Source organism: Microcaecilia unicolor, chromosome 3, assembly GCF_901765095.1.
Source record: "Microcaecilia unicolor chromosome 3, aMicUni1.1, whole genome shotgun sequence".
In the NCBI taxonomy this organism is placed as follows: domain Eukaryota; kingdom Metazoa; phylum Chordata; class Amphibia; order Gymnophiona; family Siphonopidae; genus Microcaecilia; species Microcaecilia unicolor.
In genome coordinates, this window is record NC_044033.1 from 233,168,752 (window position 1) to 233,187,175 (window position 18,424).

The window sequence follows — 18,424 nt, forward strand, 5'->3', positions numbered from 1 at the left end:
TGATTTGGGAGTTTCCATTCCAGCGCCTTCCTAATATAGGCTATTTCGGCACCTAGGACAGGAGCTTTGCAACCTCAATTTAGTGAGGCCCGCCAGTTCTGCCCAGGTTGGTCTTCTGAGGCTCCTTCTATGCGCCACTTTCCAACTGTGGCTGTCAGGTATGTGGGGGCAGCGGCCTGGTGGGAGTTTCTGGCCGTTCCTTGCTATGATGGGGCATCGGTCCTCTGTGTGTTGGATAGGGGGTCGGCTGTCCCTTTTTCTTCGAAGCGTGGAACAAGGTAATTTCGGACCTCTGGATTCTCGAGCCTTTCTGAGCCAGTTTCAGGTTAGAGTTCTCGACTTCAGTCAGAGATTCCTTCTTGGAGTAGCAGTGCGCTTCTGTCACCTAGCGAGTAGCGATCGATGATTCAGTTAGGACACGCCTCAAGAGGGAGCTATGGAACTGGTGCCACTGTCTGAGGTGCACACAGGTTGGTACCTCTTTTACTTGTGGACCTCGGAAGAGGTTCTGTCTATTTTGTGCTCTATTTCCAGTAAGCCAACAAGTTCCTGCGAGTGCGCCTTTTCCGCAAGGACACCTTGAAGTAAGTGATGTCTGTGATGCAACTGGGGGTGTTTTCTGACAGCTCTAGATTTATTGGAAGCCTATTTGTTCTTGCCTATTTGGTCTCCGCTTTGCGGTCCTGGGACATCCGTTTTAGTTTTGCCCCTTGTCTTTTGGACTAGCTACGGCTTCTTGCACGTTTTTCACGGTTGTGGTGGTGGCGGTGATTTTTCTGTGTCTGGAAGGGGTCAGAGAGCACCCTTACCTCGATAATTGGCTGTTTTGCGCTAGTCTGAATAGGAGAGTCGCTTGGCCTCCAACTGGGTTCTCTCTTTCTCTTTCTCTCTGGCTAGCACAGCCTTTCGACGGATCGCTTGGTTCTTCCCAGGCACTGCACTTTTTTGGAGTGCATGTCGAACGGTATGAAAGCGGGTCTTCTGGCTGGAAAGCTGTACAATTATACTCCTTCCTCAGTTACATGGTCTCTTTAGATGGCCGAGCCCTCAGTCCCGGGATTATGTTTTTGGTGCTAGAATCCAAGGCAGCCACTCTAGAGGTTGTGCCATGGGCGTGAGTGCACTTGCACCTACTGCAGTTCTTGCTACTCTGCAAGTGGGCATCAACGTGCCAGGACTTCCATCGCCACCTGCAGTGGCTACCTCAGACATGGCACAGCATGAGCTGGTAGCTTTGCGACACCATCTCTGGCTAGGGATTCCGTTAGTGGTTGCACAGTGGATGGTGGTGGTCATGGATGCCACCCGCGCAGGGCAAGGGGCTCTTTTTCCCCTCTGGTTTGCCCAGGAGTGAGGGTCAATAATTGCGGTGGCGTGGCCCATCAATCCTCTGGTGCTGCAAGCTGTGAGGTGTCAGGCAGGTGTGGAAGGTCAGGCAGTTAGCGTTCTTTTGGACATCACGGCGGCAGTGGCCTACATGTACTGCTAGGGTGGCATGCAGAACATGTTTTTAGGCTTGTAGCGAGTGGACTTCTGAACTGCCAGAGAGACACTTGCTCAGCTTGTTGATGAGTGTCTTGCGGGTCGGAACTATCTTCCTGTGGTTTTTCTCAGTTGTCATCTTGTTTCGCCAGTATGGTGTTGGAGATGTTTTCCGGTTCTCTCAGAACTGAGGTTCACAGCAGATTGATCCGCAATAGATTCATCAACAGGACCGCCAAGTTGTCCCAGTTCTTTGTAGAAGGAAGGGACTTGGCTCCCTTGGGCTGGATGCTCTTCTACAGCCTTGGCCAGTGTCGGCATTTCATTTTCCCTCCATGGCCATTGATCGAGGGAATCTTTCTCCAGATTAGGCTGGTGCTCTTGGTGTCTCCAGATTGGTCACACTGTCCTTAGTACGCGGATTTGATACAGCTTCTTGGGGACGAGCTTTTTGGTGTCCTGTTGTGCCGGATCTTCTGTACCAGTGACCAGTGCTGATAGCTGATCCCTCCCGCTTTAGTCTTACGGCTTGGCTCTTGAGAGGGCTAGATTGAGGAAGGGGGGCTATTCTGATGTGGTGATAGCTACGTTGCTTTGGACTGGAGCACTCAGTTTCTACAGCATATTCCCGTGGGTAGCAGTCTTTTAAGGCGTGGTGTGTGAATCACGCTTGGTTGCCCTTGTGGGTGTCTGTGGCACTACTGTTGGTTTTCTGCTGGATGGGTGGCAGAAAGGGCAAGCCTACAGCTCTTTCTGGGTTCTGCTTGTGGCGTTGGCGTGTTTCCGGGGTCAAACCTTGGGCTCTTCCGTGGCGACGCATTTGAAATTGGGGTGGTTTATAGAAGACATGCTTCATCTCATGCCTCCTTTGCGCAAGCTGTTAGCATCCTGGAACTTGATTTTCATTCTGGGGGTGATGCTGAGGACACTGTTTGAGCCACGGCATCTTGCTTCTGACAGAATCTTCCCTGCAGATGGTCTTTTTGATGGCTATTGCTTTGGCTCATTGAGCCTTAGAGATCCAGGCGTCGTTGGGTAGAGTCCGTCCCTGCAGATTTCGGATTCTGGGGTGCCTGTTTGGACATTTCCATCTGTCTTTTGCAGGTCGTTTCTGTTTTTGTTTTCTTTTTCCTCATTTGCGCAGGGAAGAATTTTCTTCTGCGTTGCTCAGCTCAGACTGTTAGATGTTCACAGAGTCTGCCTTCGTTTTTTTTTAACATGTATATAACTTCCATTATTTGGATTTTCTCGTGCTTCTGTCGGGTTCCAGACGGGCTCTGCTGCGTCTCAGCGACTATATCTTGGTGCCTGTAGGACGCGTTTGCTTCCATGTACTTCTTGGCAGGGTGGTCTTTGCCTGAGGAATGGTGGGCTCCTTTGGCTCGGGTGCAGTCTGCATACTGGGCAGAGATCGATGTGCTTCCTCGGAGGAGTTTTGTAGAGTGGCCACTTGAGCATCGTGTCATTCTTTTTTGCCACATTTTACTGTCAGGTTAGCCGTCAGTGGTTCTGTCACAGTGAGCAGTGGCTTCCCACCCTTGATAGGGGATTGCTTTGGTACTTCCCACCAGTTTCTGGATTCATCTGCTGCTGACGCTATAGAAGGAAAAATTATGTCTTACCTGACAATTTTCTTTCCTTTAGTAGCAGCAGATGAATCCAGGATCCCTCCTGTTCATTCTGCCGTGATTTGTTCTTTCCCTCAATATGGGTTTTTCTTGTTTAAAAAAAAAAGAGAGAGAAAATACATTGAAAAATACGAGCAGAGCAGATAAAGCTGTGCCATGGATTGTTGATGTTTTGCTTTGTGAGGAAGGTTTGCAGTTTGTGTTATCTCATGTTATGCTTTGTGATGTGACATATACTGAAGGAATGAGGGGCTGGGGGTCCAGGATCACTGTCTTCTTTCAGAGTTCTCTATCTCCACCTACTGGTAGACGGATACAACCCACCAGTTTCTGAATTCAACTGCTGCTACTAAAGGAAAGAAAATTATCAGGTAAGACTTAATTTTTCCATCATGATGCTGATGACGATGTGCCATCAAGTCAGGGCTGTACGGGGCACCTAAGAGCACAAGGCCCTGTGCAGCCACCCCTGTTGCCCCTGGCTAAGACTGTCCCTGCTTTTGTCCCTACTGGGCTTACAATCTAAGCTTTGTACCTGGGGCAATGGAGAGTTAAGTGACTTGCCCAAGATCACAAAGAGTTGCTAGTCCTCCACTCCTTAACTATGCTGAGGAGAATAGGTTTTCTCTTCCTTTTAATTTTTTTTTTTTGTGTGTGTGGTGGTACAGTCCCTTCATTACACATAAGATGCTGCTGCTGTTGATGGCTTCTGAAAACGTTTTGTTATTAAATATGTTTTAAAGCTTAGCAAACTCAGGTTTTACAGACAACTAGATAGTCATTAATCATTATTCTAAAATGCTATAGGACCAGGTCAAATTATTTCCCATTCAATATACAGTTTTATGACTGGATAAGTAAGATATTATTTTTCCTGATAAAAGGTTTAAAAATAATTATTTTTCCTTTGATTTTTTTTTTCAGATAGTCTTCAACTTCGACTAGTAGATGGGCCTCATAATTGTGCAGGGAGAGTAGAAGTATATCATGAGCACCAATGGGGTACTGTGTGTGATGATGATTGGACCTTGGCAGCAACTGCAGTAGTGTGCAGACAGCTTGGCTGTGCACTGCCCACTATACAAGCAGGAAGTCCAGCCTTTGGGTCTGGGACAGGCCCCATTTGGCTAGATAATATACGCTGCACGGGGTCTGAAACCCTGCTCACTCAGTGCCAGCATAATGACTGGGGACAAAACAACTGCAACCATGCAGAAGATGTTGCTGTTATATGTTCGGGTAAGTCCCTAACTACGATTTTAAAGAGGAAATACTTGCTTATTAGTCACAGGAAGGGCAATTTACAAAAGATATGCTTGAGTAGAAAAAGAGTTACCCAAGTAAGCTCTCATGGGTGAAAACTGCTCTCCCTCCAGCATGTAATAGGGTCAAAGGGGTGTCTTTCGGTGGGAAGCATGGATTAGAGTGGGAAAAGAAAAGTATATATAAGGATTTTATAGAGAAGCCCCTGTTGTTTTGCATAAGCACTGTTTTGCACACATAAAAGTCCACAGTAAAAAATAATGCACGATGACAAGACAGCACATACTTTTACATGATACAGTTGTAGGTGGCTTTGGGGGTATAGCTTGCGTAGACCACAGGCAGAGTTATGATGCATGTAGATGATCAAAAACAGACCATCACACTTAGTTCAGCTGCATATATTTAGATCAACTCCCAGGCAGTTGTAAATATACTTGACTGCATTGTAGCTGTGATTTTGGTTGTTTTTATGCTTCTATTTCATAAAGACACATAGGTACCTGGGTGTTTTTATAAAATAGCCTCAAAATAGGCACCTATGTGGCTACCTAACCTAGGCAGCCTGTTATAAAATTTGGCTTGTAAAAATTTGTAATGGCTAAACAAATTTGTCTGGTTTGAAGTATGACACAGAAACTTGAAATTTACAAAAAAAGCTGTTTGCTTAACCTATTTTTGTTACATTTAGTACAATTTCTTTAGGAGTTGATATATTTTTAACCCTGGTTCTTCTGTGAACAGCTTTCTAAGGAATGGCTATCCTTTGAGACTGAAATAAAAAAGAATGGGGGTAATATGCAGCTTGCAGCGGTCAGCATTTTTATAAATATTGTCACTGGCTACATTAGCCCCAGTTATTCACTGTCCAGCCACCAGCACTGAATTCTGAGGGCTAAATCTGGTGGGGCTAGCTACCAGAGCTTATGCAGGTCCTGGCTGATATTCAGCCGGTGCCTGCATAAGACAGTTTCTAAGCAGGCTTGCTTATTCTCACAAGTTGGTAGACGCCGATCCGTGTCACCCTGTCCGGTATTACCATAGAAAATACTAGAGCTTTGAGGAGCGCGATTTGCATTCCATAACAAATACGCGAGTGCCTTCCCGCCCTCCGCGTGAATGCAATTCCCTCAGTTTTGCTTTTTCTGCGTGAGGAGCAGCTGCTTTTGTAGTGTCTCCTCACATGCCCGGTTTAGAGCGATTGTGTTTGTTTTTTAAGTGCCTTTGGGTTCTTTTGCCTCATTTTGTTTTTCTTTAAAAAAAATTTAAAAAACCTATATTTCTTAGTTGTTTGTCCCACGCCTAAGTTTTCTTTCTTTCTTCGTACACAGGTCGGTTTTAGGTCTGTCCCGGTTGGGTTTCTTTGGGTTTTTTTGTGCCTTTGCCCTTTTTTTAGGCACCATTGCATCATTTGATTTGGCCGGCGCAGTTTTTCCTTCGATGTCCACAAAGACTCCCAGTGGCTCCCAGTGGCTTCAAGTGTTGTACCTGGTGCAACCGGATCATCAAGAATGGACACCCATTCATGGTGTCTTCAGTGCTTTTGACCCTATCATAGCCCTGCCAACTGTGTACTCTGTTTTCTTATGAAAGAGGACCCAGGTTTCCCGAGAGGCTCAATGCGTGAAGATTTTTGGAGCCAGGTCTGGTTCCTCAGTGTCGGTGTCTAACCGGCATTGGGAATCAAGGTAGGAATGGCTGCTTTGAGACCCTGCGACACTGGGAGCAGTGAGGCATCAAGTGTTTCTCCACCTAGCTCGAGGCCTCCTGCTATGCAGGCTCTCCGGGACCGTCCATTTTTGGAACCGACCCTGAAGTGACAGGAGGATTCGAAGTTGTCCTCGTCAGTGACGTGCATCGGGTGAAGGCCAAGAAGCACCGTCAACGGACTCCTTTGATCCATGATGCTGGGAGCTCTGGGGTGTCAAGTGATTTGGCACCCAAGAAGCATCGGCGCCAGGAGGATCACTGTCCCTCCATCCCGGAAGTGCCGCTCGTGTCTCCAAGCAGCTGAGATACTGCTCCCGCATCGGCCCCAGCAATTCTGCAACCTGTGCCTCAGCCAACACTAGTCTTTTCCGATGGCGGTCCTCAATGAGTGCATCTGGGCCTTGCTCCCTGAGCTTTTGGATGGCCTCATGCAGTGATGTGCATCAGTATCGGGGGAGCTTGCACCTGCCATATCTTCCAGTGTGGCCCCGTCTGGCCCTCAGCCTGTGGTGTAGCCTCCGGCGCTGCTTGCGGCCCTGATGTCAACTGCCACCTAGGCTGGAACCCCCTCGACATCAGTGGAGGAAGCTTCACCTGAGATGGGAACCGGTCTCTCAACGCCACTCTCAGGGATGTGGGTCCTTGGTATTGAGGCAGGCTCGGCCTCAGACATCCATGAGGAAGGTTTTATCTGACACTGAGTAGGAGCGCTCATGGGAATCAGAGGATCCCCAGGTACTCTTCCTCCGATGAGCCTATGGGATCTCTTCTGAGCCATCCCCCCCCCCCCCCCCCCCCCCCCCCCCCCCCCACTGAGGAGACTGTCTTCACCTGAGAGCCTCTCTTTTACATGTTTTGTGAAGGAAATTGCTGACGCCATTTAATTCCCTGTAGAAGTGGATGATGAGCCCAGAGCCAAGATACTTGAAGTCCTGGACTATACCTCCCCTCCTAAGGAGGCTGTGATGGCTCCTTTCCATGAGGTACTCAAGGCAGGAACTGGGTGTCCTCTCTCTCTGTTCCTGTGATCCCCAAGAAAATTCACCCAGTATCGGATCCATGGTGAACCTGGATTTGTAAGGTCCCAGTTACCTAGTGATTCCATTGTGGTGGACTCCGCTTTCAAAAGAGCCAGGAGTACTAGGGACTATGCCTCGGCTCCCCCTAGTCAGAGAAGCTAGAACCCTGGATTCTTTTGGGAGGAAGATGTATCAGGCCGCTATGCTCATCTCCAGTATCCAGTCATACCATCTCTTCACGAGCGTGTACTTGTGGAACTCAGTGAGGCAGCTGTCGGACTTGGTTGATGTGTTCCCTCCAGAGCAGGCCGAGCCTCTTCACCAGTTGGTCAAGCATCAGAAGGTGTGTTGCAAGTTCTTGGCCAGGGGCACTTAAGACACTTTTGACGTGGCATCCAGGATCTCTGGCCAAGGTATAGCGATGCGCAGACTCTCATGGCTATGTTTCTGACCTGGAACATTCTGTTCAGCAGAGGTTGGTGGATGCCCCTTGCCGGGGGGACAATCTTTTTGCAGAGAAAGTTAAGGAGGTCGCTGACAAGACCAAGAAGCATACTGATGCTGCATCTTCTGCAACTGCGTCCTCACCTAGGAAGTATTTTGGTAAGTCGCAGAGTGCTCCTTACTACTACTCAAGGCGTAGGTACACTCCTGTGGCCAGTCAGCCTGCTCAGGCTCAGCCCCAGCATGCTCGTTCACAGCAACAGCATGCGCCCAAGGTCCCTGCCTCTCCCCAGCAAAAGCAAGGGATGGACATTTGACTGGCTCCAGAAGAGCATAGCCGCAGTTAGTGTCTGTCCCAGACAAACTTGCCGGTCGGAGGGAGGTTAGAATTTTTTCACCAAAGGTGGCCTCTCATAACCTCTGACCAGTGTGTTCTTCAAATAGTCTGGCTCGGATACACCTTCAGTTTGATTTCCAGACCTCCAAATTGCCCATCGTGAGCTCATTTTTTTAAGCTCATCACAGGCAGCCACTTGTAGAGGAACTCTCTGCCCTTCTGAAGGCCACTGCGGTTTAACCCGTTCCACCAGGGGAAGAAGAGCAGGGATTCTATTCCAGGTACTTCCTTGTGCAAAAGAAAATGGGGGGAGGGGGAATGCGTCCCATCCTAGACCTAAGGGCCCTAAACAGATTACTAATCCGAGAAAAGTTCAAGATTGGCTATGCTCGCTGGACTTGAAGGATGCATATACTCACATCCCGATACTTCCAGCCCACAGGAATTATCTTCGATTTCGGTTGGGAACACATCTCTTACAATACTGCCTGTTGCTTTTTGGCCATGCATCAGCTTCCAGGATCTTTACCAAGTGTCTAGCAGTAGTCGCAGTGTCACTACACGGAGTGGGAGTCCATGTGTTCTCATATCTTGACAATTGGCTGGTGAAGAGCACCTCAGAGGGCGGTGCTCTGGAGTCCATGCGGGTGACTATTCAGTTCCTGGAGCTACTAGGGTTTGTTATAAACAACCCCAAGTCCCATCTCCACCCTGTTAAACAATTGGAGTTCACAGGAGCTCTGCTCGACATGCGGACGTCTCAAGCCTATCTCCCGGAGAGACAAGCAGAGAATCTTGTTTTCCTAGTGTCCAAGGTTTGAACTTCGCAACAGGTCATCTCTGCAGATGTTGAGATTGTTAGGCCACATGGCTTCCACACTATATGTTACACCCATGGCACGCCTGCACATGAGATCAGCTCAATGAACCCTGGCTTCTACTACTACTACTCATCATTTCTAAAGCGCTACTAGACGTACGCAGCATGAAGAGACAGTCCCTGCTCGATAGAGCTTACAGTCTAATTAGGACAGACAAACAGGACAAACGAGATAAGGGAATATTAAAGTGAGGATGATAAAATAAGGGTTCTGAACAAGTGAATAAGAGTTAGGAGTTAAAAGCAGCATCAAAAAGGTGGGCTTTTAGCTTAGATTTGAAGACGTCCAGAGATGGAGCTTGACGTACCGGCTCAGGAAGTCAGGAATCCTTTAAACCATTTCTGGACTGTGCCACATATGCCAAAGTTGATCTACAGAGCCAGTGGTGGGAGATGGGGCTGGTGGTTGGGAGGCGGGGATAGTGCTGGGCAGACTTATACGGTCTGTGCCCTGAAGGGGACAGGTACAAATCAAGGTAGGGTATACACAAAAAGTAGCACATATGATTTTATCTTGTTGGGCAGACTGGATGGACCGTGCAGGTCTTTTTCTGCCGTCATCTACTATGTTACTATTCCAGGCATGTGGTGCAGCAAGATAAAAGGAACGGAGTCTGGAGTTAGCGGTGGAGGAGAAGGGTGCAGATAAGAGAGATTTACTCAGTGAACGGAGTTCCCGGGGAGGAATGTAGGGAGAGATGAGAGTGGAGAGGTACTGAGGAGCTGCAGAGTGAATGCACTTAAAAGTTAATAAGAGGAGTTTGAACTGTATGCGGAAACGGATAGGAAGCCCGTGAAGTGACTTGAGGAGAGGGCTAATATGAGCATAACGACACTGGCGGAATATTAGTCGTGCAGCAGAATTTTGAACAGATTGAAGAGGAGAGAGATGGCTAAGTGGGAGACCTGTGAGAAGCAAGTTGCAATAGTCTAAGCAAGAAGTGATAAGAGTGTGGATGAGGGTTCTGGTAGTGTGCTCAGAAAGGAAAGGGCGAATTTTGGTGATATTATAGAGAAAGAAACGACAGGCTTTAGCAGTCTGCTGAATATGTGCAGAGAAGGAAAGGGAGGAGTCGAAGCTGACCCCAAGGTTACGAGCTGATGAGACAGGAAGGATGAGAATGTTATCCACAGAAATAGAGAATGGGGGAGGAGGAGAGGTTGGTTTAGGGGGAAAGATAAGAATGGTACCAAGCCACGGAAGATCTAGATGATGTCATCCAAGTGTCCCCGCTCTCTTCAATGGTGGACGATTCGATCCAATTTGACCTTGGGACTTCTATTCCAAATTCCTCAGCCGCAAAAAGTGCTGACGACGGATGCATCTCTTCTGGGATGGGAGCTCATGTACATGGGCTTCACATTCGAGGAGCTTGATTCCGCCAGGCAATGAATCTCCTGGAACTTTGAGCCATCTGGAACGCTCTAAAGGCTTTCAGAGATCGGCTGTCTTGTCAAATTATTTTAATTTAAACAGACAATCAGGTTGCAACGTATTACACCAACAAGCAGGGGGGCACCGAATCTCGCCCTTTGTGTCAGGAAGCTGTCTAGATGTGGCATTGGTCTCGCCAACATGCCATGTTTCTTCAAGCCACTTATCCTGCATAAACAACAACCTGGCAGGGCCGCCGAGAGACTGGGCCAGGCCCGGGACAAGGCCACCCCCCGGGCCCCCCCCCCCCGAGGTCACCACCGCTCCCCCACCACCCGCCCCCCCCCCTCCGCGCACCAGCGGGCCCCTGCATTGAAATCACAGTGCCTCTCACCTCCATGTGAAGTCACTGCAGGCAGCAGCAGATTGCCTCCCTCCTTCGGGCCTCCTTCCCTCCCTGTGTCCTGCCCTCATCTGACATAACTTCCGTGAGGGCGGGACACAGAGAGGGAAGTAAGCCCGAAGGGAGGCGATCTGCTGCTGCCTGCAGCGCTTTCACACAGAGGTGAGAGGCGCTGTGATTTCAATGCAGGGGGTCGGCCTGGTGGCAGACGGTTGACGATGGACAGGGCCGGTCTTAGCAACTGCAGGGAGCTGTGCAGACCAGTTCTCAGAGCCCACCCACCCCTCCCCAGTATACCCAAAATGACAGAAACCAAATTAGCATACAGATTCTGCATGCAGCACAATACCAGAAAAACAGAACATTGCTATACATTGCAAAATAAGACAGCAGATGTAAATTCTCAAATTGGACATATTCCAAACACTAAAATGAAAATAAAATGATTTTTTCTACCTTTGTTGTCTTGTGACTGTATTTCAGATCATGTTGGTCCCAGTCTCTGATTCTGTTGCTCTCTATCTGTTCCCTTAACTCCACTTCCAGGGTTTCCTTTCCATTTATTTCTTTACTTTCTTCCTTTCTTCTTCATTTCTTGCCCTACATCCATAGGTAAAAGCTGGGTCCTCCACGGACTTGACTGGAGGAGGTATAGAGTGGATCCAGCTTTTGCCTATTTTCTCCAGCCATGTGCAGTTTTTCTCCTCTTTTCCCTTTCCCTCATCTCCGTCAGGATGCATCTCCTTCCTCTCTCTTCCCTCTCCTCCATCCATGTCCAGCATTTATCCTCTCTCTCCTCCCCTCCATCCATGTTCATCTCATGTCCTCTCTTCCCTCCCCTGCATCCATATCCAGTATTTCAACTCTCCCCTCTCCTCCATCCGTATCCAGAATTTCTCCTCTCCCCTCCATCCATGTGCAACTCCTTCCTATCTTCCCTCACTTCCATGTCCAGCATTTCTCCTACCCTCCCCTCCATCTATTGCAACTCTCCTTGCTCCCCTGCCCTCCCTACTCATCCCCAGTGATTCTCCTTTGCTCCCTGTCCTCCCTCCCTTCCCCTCCATGTCCAGTGACTTGCCCCAACTTACCCCCCTTTTCACCTCCCTCCCCCGAGTTTCAGTTCCCAGCCCCAGCTATGCCCTCAGGTTTCCAGCACATAAGTGTCATAAATAAGCAGATAAAAACTAAGTGTTGAGCACCTGATTCCCATAAATGATGTCTGTTTTAGTGACCCCTTTACCAGGAGAAAAAAAAATGTCTGCACGAATACAACACGTGCTAGGGAGTCGCTATAAACAGCCCCTCCAAATGACAAATTACTACCAAAAGTTGTTCCGTTATTATACTTCCCCTGTGTACATTCCCATGCTGCACAAGTCGGCACATTTGAAAATATAAGTGAGAATAAATAAAAAAAAAATGCTACCCACAAATGAAGAGAACGAGGGACAGCCCTTCCTTCCTTCCAGGTCAGCCGCCCTGCATTTTAAAAAGTTGCAGCGGCGGCGAAAACGCAGGCTCGGCTCGCCTCTTCTTTTAGCCCTCCCCCTTCTCTCTCAGCGTGCACTGTGCCGCCTTCGCGGAAACCGGAAATTGCATCAGTGCACGCTGAGAGAGAAGGGGGAGGGCTAAAAGAAGAGGCGAGCCGAGCCTGCGTTTTCGCCGCCGCTGCAACTTTTTAAATGCAGGGCGGCTGGGAAAAATGAAGCTGAGAGCGTCGCAACGAGGAAGGGAGCGCCAGGAAGTGCCGCAGGGCCCCAGGAGGTGCGAGGTCCTGATAACGGAGGGCGGGGTGGGACTCCGGCGCCGGGCCCCCCTGGAGGCCCGGGCCCGGGGAATTTTGTCCCCCCTGTCCCCCCCTCTCGGCGGCCCTGCAACCTGGCTGACAGGCTAAGCAGGATAATGCAACCTCAAGTGGTCTCTAAATATGGGCGTAGCCCGCAAGATCTTCCGAGCGTGGGGCACCCCCTCAGTGGATCTTTTTGTCACACAGATCAACCACAAGGTCCCTCAGTTCTGGTCCAGGCTTCAGGCCCACGGCAGGCTAGCGTCATATGCCTTCCTCCTCAATTGGCCTTCTATATGTGTATCCTGCAATGCCTCTAGTGGGAAAGACTTTGTTGAAACTCGAACAAGACCGCTGAACCATGATACTGATCGCTCTGTTCTGGCTGCTTCCGATTTGGTTCCTTCTGGAACTGTGCTCCAAAGAACCGTGGAGATTGGAGTGTTTTCCGACCCTCGTCACACAGAACGAGAGGTCACTTTTTCATCCCAACCTCCAATCTCTGGCTCTTGGAAAGATTCCACTAAGGGGTGCTACTCTCTTAAATGGAGGAGGTTTGCCATCTAATGTGAGAACAAGGTCCTATATCCCTTTACTTGCCCTATACAGACCCTGCTTGAATACCTTGTACACTTATCAGAGTCTGGTCTGAAGACCAACTCAGTAAGGTTTCACCTTAGTGCAATTAGTGCTTATCATCAACATGTAGAAGGTAAGCCTATCTCTGGACAGCCTTTAGTTGTTTGATTTATGAGAAGTTTGCTGTTGTCAAAGCCCCCTGCCAAACCTCCATCATGGGACCTCATCGTTGTTCTCACCCAGCTGATGAAAGCTCTTTTGAGCCGCTGGATTTCTGCCATCTGAAGTACTTGACCTGGAAAGTCGTTTCTTAGTGGCTGTTACTTCAGCTCGTAGGGTCAGTGAGCTTTAGGCCTTAGTAGTGGATGCACCTTATACTAAGTTTCATCACAACAGAGTAGTCCTCTGCACACACACCCTAAGTTCCTGCCGAAGTTGGTGTCTGAGTTCCATCTGAAGCAGTCGATTGTCTTGCCAACATTTTTTCACTGACCTCATGCCCATCCTGGCAAAAGCAGTTTACATAAGTACATAAGCACCGCCATTACTGGGAAAAGACCAAGGGTCCATCAAGCCCAGCATCCTGTCTCCGACAGTGGCCAATCCAGGTTTCAAGAATCCGGCAACCCCCCCCCCAAAAAAAATTAATTCTTAATAATATTCAATGGACTTTTCCCTCAGGAATCTGTCCAAACCCCCTTTAAATTTCGTAAGGCCAGCTGCTGTCACTACATTTTCTGGCAACGAGTTCCAGAGGCTAACTACACGCTGAGTAAAGAAAAACTTTCTCCTATTTGTTTTAAATCTACTATATTTTAGCTTCATCTTGTGTCCCCTGGTTTTGTTGTTGTTTGAAAGTGTAAACAAATGCTTCACATCTGTCCGCTCTATTCCGCTCATTATCTTGTACACTTCTATCATATCGCCTCTCAGCCGCCTTTTCTCCAAGCTGAAGAGCCCTAACCTTCTCAGCCTTTCCTCATAGGGAAGTCGTTCCATTCCCTTTATCATTTTCGTCGCCCTTCTCTGCACCTTCTCTAATTCCTTTATATCTTTTTTAAGATGTGGCGACCAGAATTGGACACAATATTCTAGGTGCGGTCGCACCATGGAGCAATACAATGGCATTATAACATCCTCGTGTTTGTTTTCCATCCCTTTCCTAATAATACTCAACATTCTGTGTGCTTTCTTAGCTGCCGCAGCACACTGAGCAGAAGTTTTTAACGTCTTGTCAACGATGACTCCCAGATCCCTTTCTAGGTCTGTGACTCTTAATGCGGAACCTTGCATGACATAACTGTAATTTGGGTTCCTTTTACCCACATGCATCACTTTGAACTTGTCAACATTGAACTTGATCTGCCACTTGCACGCCCAATCTCCCAGTCACACTTTGAACTGCAAGAGAGCATTAGCCTTTTACATGGAGTGGACAAAGCCCTACAGACAGTCCGCCCAGCTTTTTGTTTCTTTTGATGGGGGTCGCCATTGGGAAGTGCACCATATCCAGTTGGCTAGCAGATTGCATCTTCTTCACTTATGCCTAGGCTGGGCTGACCTTTGAGGGTCATGTCATGGCTCATAATTTCAGAGCCATGGCTGTGTTGGTATCCTACTTGAAATCAGCCGCCATTGAAGAGATTTGCAAGGTTGCGACATGGTCTTCAGTCCATACATTCACATCTCTCTACTGCCTTGAGCAGGATACCAGATGCTACAGTCGGTTTGGGCAGTCAGTGTTGCAAAATCTGTTTGGGGTCTCCACCCTCCTAGGCCTGTTTTGTTCTGTTCCAGGCTGCACTCTCATTCAGTTTGTATATAGTTTCAGGTTAATCTGGGTCGTCCTCGCCGTTGCGAGGCCCAAATGACCAATGTTTGTTGTTTTGGATGAGCCAATGTTAGGGATTCCCCACGTGAGAATAAGCAAGCCTGCTTATCCTCGGTGAAAGTGAAGATACTGTAGCAGGTATTCTCCGAGGAGAGCAGGCTTCTTATTCTCACAATCCTGCCCACCTCCCCTTTGAGTTGTCTACTTGAATGTTTTTATTTGGTTTTTGCTTTAGTATTAAACTGAGGGAGTCGTGTTCGCATGGCAGGCAGGAAGGCATGCGCGGTGGAGCGCTGTTCGCGCTTCTCAAAGCTCCAGTTTTTTCTTTGGAGAATACCTGCTACAGGTAAGTATCTTCGCTTTATGCGGGCCCAGGCTGAATATTGGCCAGGACCCGAATAACTTGTTTTGCAGTCCCCTTGATTTCCCTCCTGGTCCTCCCAAAAGAGACCCCTCCTTCCTAACCTCTGCCCTAGTCTGTGAGACTCAAACCCCTCCTCCCGCAACAGTCCCCAACCCCTCCAGTCTAGATAGGCCCCCTAGGCCTCCCTGATAGCCCTTGTGGTCCTAGTGGGGGTACAGGTGGCAAAAGCGTATCCCACTTACTGCTGCTCCTTGTGGCTGCCATTGGAAAGTGGTTGCAATGATCTCATTGCCCCCAGTAGGACCATCCCCCCACCCCCACCCCCCAAATGACTCAAAGCATTTCTAAAGGAGAAGGAGTTCCAGCTTCTGTAGTACAGCAAAATTAATTGAATGGGATGAAACTTGGTATTTGGAGAAAAGCCAGTAAAAAGACACATGAAATTTGAAAATGGGCCAAAGAGACCAGGGGTTCAAAAGAAATTAACCCCCCACCCCAGCATATAGTCCTATGCATTTCTGTGGGGAAAGGAGTTCCAGCTTCAGTAGGCATAAAAACTTAAATAGAATGCAACATAGTAATACATTTTATGATGCTTACCCCAGAAAAAAGCAGTTGATTTTTCCATGTCAATTTAATAATGCTCTATGGACTTTTCCTTTAGGAAGCCGTCCAGTCACTTTTTAAACTCCACTAAGCTAACCACCTTTATCACATTCTCTGGCAACGAATTCCAGAGTTCAGGTGGAACTTCCTACTCTTTCAATCCCCCAAACTGCCGCTATACTCCCAAACTTTAACCCCCCCCCCCCAACAGCTGCTACACTACCCTTCAAACTGCCCCATCTTTAAAACCTATGCCTTCTCCAACTATCCCACAACCCTTCAATCTGCCCCATGCCAATAAACTACCCCAATTACCTTGCAAACTACCCTATCTTCAAAATCTAGTCCCCTGTTAAAACACCCCTCAGTCTTCCCCATCTCAATAAACTATCCCCTCACAACTTCCATACCACCCTGCAAACTACCCATCTCCCTAAACTACTCCCTGCAACTGTCATATCACCCTGCATACAGTATCCGCACCCCAAAGATATCCCATACAACTGTCGTACCACTACCAAACTACCCTATCCCATAATACTGCCCTCTGTGAACTCCTTTACTCCAAAAACTACTCCACCACAACTGTCTCACCATCCTGTAAACTGCCAGACTCTTCCCCCAGAACTAACCCTACTACCCCATCTTCCACAAATTACCCCATTTCCCAAACCACCCTACCTGCTGTCACGCCCCCTCTCCTGTTTTCTGTGGGCTTCAGTAGCATTCCATGCCAGAAGAGTCTGATTTACTTCCTGGAGAGTCTGCACTTCCTTTATAGTCTTAGCAAGAGGGTACTGAGTGTCATCTAGCCTGGTGTAGTGTGTGTTGCAAAATACCCAAAAACGTTTCATCTGCAAAAACGTCCAAATTGAAATTTTCGAAAGTCAGAATTTAGATGTCATACACTACAGTTCATCCAAATAGCAAAGAAGCATGTTGTGAGCATGTTTAGGGCAGGACTAGGAAGGGCCCAAATTTAGGGCATCCAACAGTGATAATCAAGCGGGAAGAAAAATTCAAGTCAAAAAAGAAATGTCCAGGGTGTCTCGGCAACCGCCCCGGATGAGCTGGAGGTTCGTGAGTGCAGCGGCTGAGGTTGAGGGATCGCTGCCTGGTCAGTCGCGTCTGGGATCCGGGCGAGTGGTCGGCCCGACGGGAGGCAGTCTACTTTTTATTAACGGCTGACCTGAGGGGCAGAAAGACTTGGAGCTCAGCTGGGAGATCCCCGGCCACGTGTAGCTCGGAGGGGTGGTGGAGACATCGCGGGTGAAGGGGAGACATTGTGTGGAGGAGGGCACGCGGCCTGGACTGGGGTGTGCTTGAACGGGCTCCCACGGGGGACAAGGGGATACTCTGCAAGTGATTCCCCAGCAACGTCAGCTGCAAGCTTTTGAGAAGGAGGCCAGGGAGGTGGATGGCAGAGAAGTAAGCCGGGATAGTGGATCTCACTTGGATTTTATCTACTACTACTACTACTTATCATTTCTATAGCAGATAAGACTTCAGCATACCATGCAGGAATTGATGTCACAGACAGGAATGGGAGCTTAAGTGTGAAGCGTGCCTTTTAGGTTTCAGCTTTAGCCATCAAAGCTTCCATTGGCAGTTCTTATGCGGCCCGGGCTTCTGTTGATTGGCTTCAGCTGGGTGCAGATCAGTAGCAAGAGGCGGCTTCCTTCCCGGTGTCGGTCATACCTAAGGTGGAAGCTGCTTTGGCGTACCTGGCAGATGCTTTATATGATCTAGTGCGTGTTTCAGCGAAGCTGATGGCCTTGACAGTCATCTCTCGTAGATTGCTCTGGCTTCGTCATTGGTCCGCGGATATGGTCTCTTAGCAGTGCCTTACCAGGTTGCCCTTTCGGGGCAAGCTCTTGTTCGGAGAAGACCTGGAAAAGATTGTGAAGGATTTGGGGAATTCCAAATCTCAGCGGCTACCGGAAGTCAAGCCTAAGTCCTTGGCTTGAATGTGTACCGCAAGACCTCAGTTTCGAGAGGCCAGACGTTATAATCCGGGTAGATCATCATCTTCCTTTCAAAGGTCTCGATTTCAGCAGAGATCTTCCTTTCTTGGTGATAAGCGGGGATCAAGTACTGCGACCCGTTAGGGTGCAGCCACCCGCCCTTTGCAATGATGGGGCGCCAGTCCACTCTCTGGGGTTGGACATAGGGTGTTGGCTGACCCGCTATTACCAGGAGTGGGCTAAGATCACTTCGAACCAAAGGGTTCTGATGTTATCATAGAAGGTTACAGGATAGAGTTTGCTGCTTCGGTCAGAGATTCTTTCTTGGAGTCCCCGGTGCACTACTTCGTCAAAGCGGGAGGTTGTGCTAAGTTCTTTGCGGGATCTGATGTCCATTGGGGCCATCGTTCCTGTGCCATCTCTCGAGAGGCGCATGGGTCGGTATTCTATTTTCTTTGTGGTTCCGAAGAAAGGAGGCTCTTTCAGGCCGTTCTCGACCTCCAGAAGGTAAACCAATTCCTCAGGGTTTGCCATTTCCACATAGAAACTCTCCAGGCAGTGATAGCGACGGTACAGCCTCAGGATCTCAAGGAAACTTTCCATATCCCAATTTGGCCTCTGCATCAGAGATTTCTGTGGTTTGCGGTATTGGGATACCATTTTTTTTTTTTAGCTTAAATTTAATTGGCTTTATTGAATTAAGATACAAATGCAACTGACCTTATTCCATAACTTGTATATCCAAAAATA

The 18,424-nt window shown here is 48.5% G+C and overlaps 1 protein-coding gene across 4 annotated transcripts in view; it reads left to right on the forward strand.

Annotated features, from left to right (window-relative positions):
* The window catches only part of LOC115466373 (deleted in malignant brain tumors 1 protein-like), a 278,988-nt gene that overhangs the window by 31,687 nt on the left and 228,877 nt on the right, over positions 1-18,424 (forward strand). For all 4 annotated transcript variants that reach the window (XM_030197563.1, XM_030197566.1, XM_030197565.1 and 1 more), the window contains one exon: positions 4,035-4,349. In XM_030197563.1, coding sequence (XP_030053423.1) covers positions 4,035-4,349 — 315 coding nt within the window. The remainder of the gene's footprint in view (positions 1-4,034; positions 4,350-18,424) is intronic.